Source organism: Vanacampus margaritifer, chromosome 3, assembly GCF_051991255.1.
Source record: "Vanacampus margaritifer isolate UIUO_Vmar chromosome 3, RoL_Vmar_1.0, whole genome shotgun sequence".
In the NCBI taxonomy this organism is placed as follows: Eukaryota; Metazoa; Chordata; class Actinopteri; order Syngnathiformes; family Syngnathidae; genus Vanacampus; species Vanacampus margaritifer.
In genome coordinates, this window is record NC_135434.1 from 25,428,582 (window position 1) to 25,437,703 (window position 9,122).

The 9,122-nt window shown below is 37.7% G+C and overlaps 1 protein-coding gene across 2 annotated transcripts in view; it reads left to right on the top strand.

Moving 5' to 3' along the window:
- The first annotated feature begins 1,857 nt into the window (after nucleotides 1–1,857).
- Nucleotides 1,858–9,122, top strand: part of LOC144049369 (leukocyte surface antigen CD53) — an 8,121-nt gene continuing 856 nt past the window's right edge. Inside the window, exons 1-7 of one of the 2 annotated variants that reach the window (XM_077562248.1) lie at nucleotides 1,858–1,935; nucleotides 2,630–2,704; nucleotides 5,968–6,156; nucleotides 7,418–7,492; nucleotides 7,578–7,679; nucleotides 8,432–8,539; nucleotides 8,948–9,031. In XM_077562248.1, coding sequence (XP_077418374.1) covers nucleotides 2,642–2,704; nucleotides 5,968–6,156; nucleotides 7,418–7,492; nucleotides 7,578–7,679; nucleotides 8,432–8,539; nucleotides 8,948–9,031 — 621 coding nt within the window. In that variant the 5' untranslated portion in view covers nucleotides 1,858–1,935; nucleotides 2,630–2,641. Of the gene's footprint in view, nucleotides 1,936–2,629; nucleotides 2,705–5,952; nucleotides 6,157–7,417; nucleotides 7,493–7,577; nucleotides 7,680–8,431; nucleotides 8,540–8,947; nucleotides 9,032–9,122 lie in introns of those variants that run through there. The other variant, XM_077562250.1, reaches the window with a different exon arrangement.

Here is a 9,122-nt window from a genome sequence, read left to right on the forward strand (position 1 = left end):
TATTTTTACTATTACATTCAGGTAAAATTTCACCCATTGCTCCCCCGAGAATCATGAACGCTCACTGTAATGCTTGCACACAAATTGCAGTAAACTGTTTATTGACAGCAGTTTTCTAAATATGTCCTGATCTTAAGTTGGTGTAGTCATCATGGCCCGTATGCTTCAACACATTTGCTAAACATTTATCCAACTATAAACAAAATTGTGTCCTATCTGTGCGGCAGACATGCGAACCACTTCAGCACAACGTAGCATTTCAGTTATTATTTTAAGTGTTAGTAGTTATGGTGCGCTTGAGAACAGACAACTTCTTCTTTTTGTTCTATTCTCCACCACATCAGAGTCTTATGAATCAGCCCTTCCACTCTGACGTCATTGTACAAATAATGAGAGACTAGCATTCACTTTGTTATCCTGTGTCAAAGAAAATACATTTCTATTGTTATACAGGACTTTTAATTAACAGCAGTGTCTTTGCACAACAAATTTGAACTTTATCAAATAAACAAAATGTGTTAGCAGTTGAGTAGAGGCACGGGCTGAAGGAAAAAGTGACGACAATTCAACTTGAGGCTTTAAAGTGGTCAGGCTTTAAGTTATACTCTCACACAAATTGCTCTTTCTAGTCATAGTGAAACTGTTGTACTCTGCCACGTGTCTCAACCTTGAAAAGTTTATAGTTGAATAGTTAACAGTTTCCTCATTGCACCTTGGAAAAGGTGTCTGGAAAGAATTAATAGTTGTGTTTGATTTCAGCTTTGTATAGGTATTATGTGTTTAAACTGGAAATTTTGCAAGTCATTAAAATATTCCCTGTACAGTTGCAAATTGTTTTTTGATGGTAAGCGTTTTTGTTTGGAACAATTAATGGATATACTATATACAGTAGTTGTTCCTTGACTTATGCTAAAGATAAGTTCACTTTTAAGACTCTGGCCTGTGAATTGTTTCAGTAGTAAACCATACTATATAGCACAATTCATGCAAAAGTCCATTCTAAGTGCTTTGCATACACATGCAATTACAAAATGTCAGAATTCCAAAAAACTTGAAAATAAACATTTTGTACATTAGTAATTATTCATACATACATAATTAATTGAAATGAAAGTCAAGAATGCATATACATTTCTTTAAATTGTTATAGTTGTTCTATGCACAGCAAAGTAGACCAGTCCTTGAGGTTGTCAGAGCCAGAGAAGGTTCATATGTCATCAGAAATGTACTTTGGCGTAGACCATGAAGAGACTTCTACACATATAGAACTGTTTTAAAATGTATGCCGTGAGCGACAGGAAGCCAGCACAGAGAACTGAGCGCTGGGCTAATATGGTCGCATTTCCTGGTTCTAGTGAGACTGGAGCAGTAGCACTCAGAGCAGTAGATTTGCTGCAGCTGTCTATATGATTTTATTTTAAACAATATTCCTGGTGGCTAAACATGATTTTAATGATGTATGCAACCAATGTCCACACTCTTGTCCTCTTCTGCCCCGAATTTCAATGGAATGAGAGGAGTGGTTTCCAATGATGATGAATCAAGTCAGCGGCTGTGTTCACTCCCACAATGGCATAAACAGAACGTGCTTTAGTTTGCGCTATACTTGGGCATGAAAATGGGGCCTCAACATTTGCCTGCATCAGTTCTCATGGAGACACTTTGACACCTTGATCAGAGAAGGCTTTTCAAATTCCAGAAGCCGCCTAAAAATAAAACCATTCTGCTGTGTTATTTTGATTTATTCCATACTGAACTTTCTCACTCATATATTTTCCACCCAATATTAAGAAAGAGGAAGTAGACCGTGCTGAAAGCCCCATGAGGCACAACACAGTCCTCAGTACAAAAAAAGAAGGGGAAGTGTAAGCAGTAACAGAGTTCTCGAAAACAAACCAAAATATATATAATAATTCGTAATTGTCTACCTAAAAGGTAAGAGTCTCTCTCTCTTTTTGTCTTTGAATTAGTGTCAGTACAGTTATCTTCGTCATATGATATGTTAAAACTATCATTTAATTCTGTGTTTTTGTTTTGTAAAACTTGTATTTCTAAAGAAAAATGACACTTCTATATCCAGCATGTACAGTCAAGTGAAACATTTTTTTTTAAATAAATACTGCTGAAAGATCAGCATTTATTACGAAAACAGTTCTAATATTATAGTATTACTAGTTACTATGAGCAGTTTTAGAACATTGTCCTTTATTATGTATAATTTTGTCAATGTGAATATAATAAATTATCTATATCATTATATAAAATACAAATAATACATTGACTGTTTTGACAGTTTGTCTTGATGATTTGCTGATAAGTTAGGCAGCCATTTTGCCCTTAAATAATTTTAATAACAATAATATTACATGTGGAAACATTTCCACATTTGACCAAATCCTTGCGATTTTAACTGTTTTGTAACAAGCAAAATACAACACTAAATGTGCAAAATGTATTTGAAAGACAGTTTCTCGCTCTAAACTTGGAGAAAAAAGACAGGAAATGAGATGAGTTAGAATCACTTCCTCCAAGTCTGACTGTTGATTTGTGAAGACAAACTCAGCATACAACCACAAAAACACTGTGAAGTTTTCAAAAAGCTTCTCTCTTTTTCTATTTGCATTTTCAGAGCCATCACACGATGACGCACGGCTGCCTCAAGTGTTTAAAGTACACCATGTGTATCGCCAACTTTCTTTGTTTTGTACGTATGTCTCATTCATCCATCTTGTTCTTATGTTGTGTTGGCACAAAAGTGTCATATGACTTACATCCAACCCATCATAAAAAAGCTCATTGTATTAGGATTTATTATTAATTGGTGGTGTGTTTGTACCTAAGCCCTTTAGATAATCAGGGTTGTGGAATCCAGGTCCAGAAAGTAAAAAATCTGAAACAGTTTGACTTTAACCACGAGTGCTTCTACTCAACAGCTGGAGACGAGCCCGTTTACCTGCCTGTTGATTAGAAACACCTGTGACTAAAGACAATCTGTGGCAGAGTTTTGACTTTCTGGAACTGGATTCCCCAAGACTATTGATATTAAACTATTCAACATTGAGTCATAACATGAATATGATGAGAAATGGGTATAAAACTGCTGAAAGGGGACATAAAGTGGAAATTTGACTTTTATTGCTTGGGTCTCCAGAATATTTGCCCAACCATTAAGTTTGGAACGAAACAACCTAGTGAATCTTTTGTGAGCATACCTATTTCTGAAAATGAGTACGTGAGGAAGCCGTTCTTCAATTGTGACTACACTGTGGACTGCAATCGATGCACAGATTATCATTATGATAAGTGTGCCATCATATACTTGTTCTGTTACGCTCTTGTTTGGAGGTGTTGGTGTTGGGTGAGATTTTAGGTTAAATGAAAAAGTAGACACTCCCACTGCTGGCTGTAGAAAGACTATAGAACTCTATCAGCAATACTTTAAGAAAAAAGTCACATTTGAGGTTTTAGACATGCACAATATGCAAATGCTGAAATTTGAAGGAAAAAATCAATCGGCATTTTGTATTAATGACAAGAACTGATGTTAGTTTAAAAAAAAAAAACTTTAAAAAATACATACAAAAATAACATGAAAATATGTAAAATTACAGATGACATCATGACAGTGCCTGTATGTAGCCAAAATGGCCACAAGCTAAAAGGCAGGGGTGGCAAATCCAGGTCCAGAAAGTAAAAACCCTGACACAGTTTGGCTTCAGCCCCTGATGCTAGTTAGCTAGCTAGCTCCCTAAAAGGTAAACAAGCACCATGGGAGCTAGCTAGGGAGCGAGCTAGCTAGCTATCTAGTACCTGGGGCTAATGCCAAACTGTGTCTGGGTTTTTACTTTCTGGACCTGGATTTGCCACCTCTGCTGAAAGGGTAGCGACTGAAACAAGGTTGAGTGGCCTGGCAAAATGACAAGAATATCAAAACCCTCTCTCACAAGAATTTAATACATTTTTGTTTTGTTTTTCTTAAAGCGGAAGTCAACCCCAAAAACTTGCTTGCTCTCTTTGACGAGGAGCATTAATGATTGAACAAACATGCCATTTTTGGGATCCCCTGAAATCTATTGAGGTACAAGGTTTTGGCCCGATGCCAGCAATATGTTCTATGTAGCCCGCACTAGTCTAAACAAAGCATTCTGATTAATATTGCATTTGTAGAAAATTAATCAAGCAGCAAAATCCACCCGTTTTGGGGGGCGGCCATTTTGCCACTTGCTGTCGACTGAAAATGACATCACAGTTGCTCGGGTAATGACCAACCATGGCTCAGCTTGAAAACATAACATGACCAAACTCAGAAAACAGGTGTTGGTCGTGATGGCAAAGATGGAATGACTGCATTTTTGCAAAGTAAGTAAGCTTTTTTTCTATAGCGCTTTTCACAGACAGAAGTCACAAAGCGCTTCACAAAAAGAGGACAGCCTTGTACAAAGCAATATAAAATACAATGCCATAAAACTAAAACATACTGTATATATAGACAAATGTGTAAAATATATGTATATACAGCATAAATATAAGAGCAGTGAGACAAAAAAAAAACAGAATAAAATACAATAAAATTTTGTAAAATGCAATAAAAACTATTAGTTCTAGAATGCCTGATTAAAAAATAATGTTTTTAAATGTTTTTTTAAAAAGTGTACACAATCCAGAGGGAGAGGGAGTTCATTCCAGAGACTTTAAAAGGTCTGTCTCATCGTGTTTTATAACGCATCCGAGGGACCATGCAGTTCTGGTTTGCAGACCTCAGGCTCCGGGCAGATGTCTATGGCTGGATTAGGCCAATCATATAACATGGAGCCTGTCAATGCAGAGCTCTGAAAGTCAAGACCAGGATTTTAAAACATATTCTAAAAGCAACAGGGAGCCAATGCAGTGACTTCAAGATTGGCGTGATATGGGCTCTCCTGTTGGTGCGGGTCAAGAACCTCGCAGCAGAGTTTTACACGTACTGTAGCCTGGTCAGCTCCTTCTTGTTGAGGACCATGCTTGAGAAGGCAGCTCAGCATGGGCTGGTCCCTCGCGAGACGGTGGTGGGATATTCTCTTTAATATCTCTAACCTTGTCAATACAAAAGTTTAAAAAGTCATTACTACCTTTCACAAGCACGGAAGCACCAGGAGCACTGTAGGACACAAGCGACTTCATTGTCTCAAATAGCACCTTTAGATTTCCCTTGTTTGAAGTTATCAGACCATAAAAATATTCAGATTGTGCCTCTTTTATCAGATTATTTAAGGAGAAAGTAAGAGCCTGAAGATACAGTCTGTGAGCCTCTAATTTGGTGGATTTCCACAAGTGCTCAGTTTTCCGGCACAATCTTCTCAATTCCAAGATTTTGCTGTTTATCCATGTTTTCTCTCGAGTAACGTTTTTAAATTTGAATTGAGCAACTTGGTCCAAGATTGTAGTGCACTGAGAGTTAAAGCAGTGCAGTAGTCCATCAACATCAGTGCTTTTGTTTAAAATACAAGAATCAAACAGGGCACAAAACCTCGCAGCTGTGGACTGTAATTATCATCCTTTTTGCCCTGAAAGGGACCGGCCTAGGCTCCAGAGGAACATTCAAGTCAAAGAATATACGACCGCTATGGCCACTCAGATGGGCCTCCTCAACACACACGTTAGTGACAAGTAGGCCAAGGGAGACTACCAAGTCCAGGGTATGACCCCTGCTATGAGTGGGGCCTGATACATGCTGCTCAAAATCAAAGGTTTCCACTATAGATAAAAGTTTCACTGCTGGGCATCATTCATACTCCACAAACACAATAATAATCATAATAGCGTATTTAAATTCATACGGGCACATTCAACATATTATTGTAAAGATGATTTTTGGGTTGACTTTCGCTTTAAAGACTACTGTTTACAAAATTATTGATGTGAGTACAGGGGTTTTATAAAGCATTTCAACTGAATATGTATTCCCTACTGAAGTGATTTTTCTGTCAGATTTGTGGCGTTGCCTTGGTGGGCTTCGGCGTATTTATGATGGTGAACTTCAAAGTCACTGCACTCACACCGTCCTTGCCCAGCTTTAATTTAGCCAACATGTTGCTGATCAGCGGAATCATCATCTCATGTGTTTCCTTCCTGGGCTTCCTGGGCGCTCTGAAAGAGAACCGCTGCCTCCTACTGACGGTACCACACACACATACTGCACTTTTTAAAAATGATTAGTTGAATATCTACAGTATATACTGTACAAATTTTTTTTGGACTACTTGGTCCTTAGACACTCCTGTTGGCATACATTTTGAGGTTACAAAGTGCTGTTTAAGAATAGAGATAGACCGATGTTTGTTTTTTAGGGCCAATTTCAATACCGGTTATTAGTAATCAAGGATGCCGATAACCGATATTTGGAGCAGATATTCATTTTCACTATGGGAAAATATTGGCATCAAAAATTTTAAAAATACAAACTCCAGCTCTTATTCATTTTTTTTAAGCATATGATTATTACACAATGTTTAGGGTTCATATACAGAAGAGGATTAGGGCCAGTGTAGAGAGGGAAAAAAAGTTTGGCAGGATTCTGACTTTAATCTCAGAATTCTCATTTTTAAGTGAGAATAATAGTAGCACTTATAAAGTCAGAATTCTGACTTTAAAGTGAGAATTCTGAGATTAAAGGAGTTAAAAAAAACTTTGTCAATAGACATCTTTGTTTAAAAAATATAACAAAAAGTTCAGGGATCTTCCAGGGGCAGCAGCATGTCTTCAAAATGTAAATAAAAATGTGAGTAAATAGCTCCCTATTGTTTGCTACAGTAAATAAAGTTTTTTGGTTGTTTTTTTTTCAAATTATCTGAAGTATTAAAATTGTTCTTATCTCAGTTTTCTTAGTTTTATCTTAATTCTCAGGGTCAGAAGCATCTACGAAAATGTTAATAATAAAATTCCTGATTTATTTAAATTTTTTCTCTGAACACTTTTTTGATTGGATCTATTATCGGCAGATATTTGTCAAAATGCTGAATATCGGCGCCGATAATTGGCCCAGCCGATAATCGGTCTATCCCTATTTAAGAATAACGTGTACCATTCAATTGTCACATTGTACAAGCCAGCTGGCTCAACTTTTATGCTAACATGTTTTCCCATAGCTTTGCAAAGTTAGCTGATAAACAACAAAAAGTTACATTGGTTAATTATAACTTTTTTTTTTGTTGTTTTCAGATTAGACTGGTAATTTTTCAGCACGCAACTGGCACCAGATTAGAAACAATACATTTGACATGAATCATTCTTGTAGCCAAAATTTTAAAAAATATATCTTAAATAAGGCCATGGATGAGGAACGTCTTTCTTCTCTGAATATTGCCGTCATCATGGTTAATGCTTTCTGGTTCATGGTCATCAATGTCGCATTTAAACGTGTGTCTGTTTCTGCTGTCAGTTCTTCCTGATGCTCTTCTTCCTGCTGGTGGTGGAGTTGACTGCTGCGTGCATGCTTCTCCTCTACGAAAATGACGTCAGGCAACACCCGGGGCACATTCCAACGTCATTATTGTGTGTCATCAAATGTTATGCCAATCATGTACATTTCACCTTGATAGATTGCTAACTGGGTGGAGCATGATCTGAACAAAGGTTTGGAGGAAGCCAAAGGGAACCATTCAGATGTGTCCCGCAGTGAGTGGGATCTGGTTCAGAAAACGGTGAGACACAAATCGGACATTTGTAAGGACATTCCAGCTCGATCAGAGAAGTTCCAACTCGTACCTCTAAAGATATTTCAAATCCAGAAACAAACCATGAAGAAACAGTTGTAGCAGGACTAGAAGTTGCTTTGTCATGACAAAAATTCGAGAAGAACATCACTGTGCTGGAACAGCCTCCCAATTTGCCCAACCTGGCCCCGCCCCATAAAATTTTATACTCGTTCCTAAGATCAAAGACTCGTTCCTGGATAGGAGGGTTGGCCTTTTGATTAGACATATTTTTTGTGATGCCTGTGTTGGAATCTTTCTGAAACCCTCGTATCGCAATTCTCAAAGTGTGGAATGCACACCACTAGTTGTCCTTCTAGTGGTGCACAAAAAAATCGCTAAGTAGTTAAGTTGAATTTGGCCTTTTACGCTAAAGACAGGTGCATTTCATCATCAAGAAACAATTTGCTAAACTACTATTTAGGTAACATTTTTAAATTCAGAGTGCAATACATTTGAACAGTTGCTGATTTCAGTCCTGTTTTGAGGCACAGTGTTTTTGTTAAGTGGCTTACATGATATATACTGTGTATTTATTTTAGGAAAATTCATTTTTGATGAACATACTACACTACTGTTTTTTTTAAAATGTTGTTCATGATGGTGGTACTCGTGAAATATTACTTTCAGGTGGTACATGACAAACATTTTTAGAACTACTGACATATCTAATTAACTCACAATTGACTGTTCTGTTCCAGTTTGATTGTTGCGGGGTGCACAACGTGTCAGACTGGGGAGATAATGTGCCGGTTTCCTGCTGCTTAAATGATTGCACTGGTTCACCGACCCCACAGTACAGATCAACGGTACAGTAGGCCAACACAGACATCACCATGTAACTAGTTCAGCATGAGACAGAGTCCTTTTTTTCTACTTCAGTCCAAATATCTATCTATCTGTCCGTCCGTTCGTCCAGACAGACAGACAGACAGACAGTCAGTCAGTCACAAAGGTTGTAACTCAAAGTGCTTTACAGATTAAACTACGCCCATTTCATATGGTTGAAGAAATTCTAAAAGATAAGGACCAAGGCCGTTAAAGACACTTATAAACAATTAAGATCATTTTTAAATTGATTCTGAAACACACGGGGAGCCAAAAGCGGGTGATTTTAAAGCCGGTGTATTGTAGGCCCACCCCGATCTCCGTCAGGACACGTGCTGCAGAATTCTGTAAAAGTTGTAAACCTGAAATAGTCCGCTTTGGGTTTGTAGGGCTGTTTGGACAAGATGAGGAGCTGGTTTGAAGAAAATTTTCTTACCACTGGGATTTCTGTGATTGTCCTCTGCATTATTGAGGTAAACTACAAACACCACCTACAAATCGACTTCACCACAGTTGCAGCATCTGTCCTAAGACATTGATTTTGGAGGAGCTGCTGAACATGCC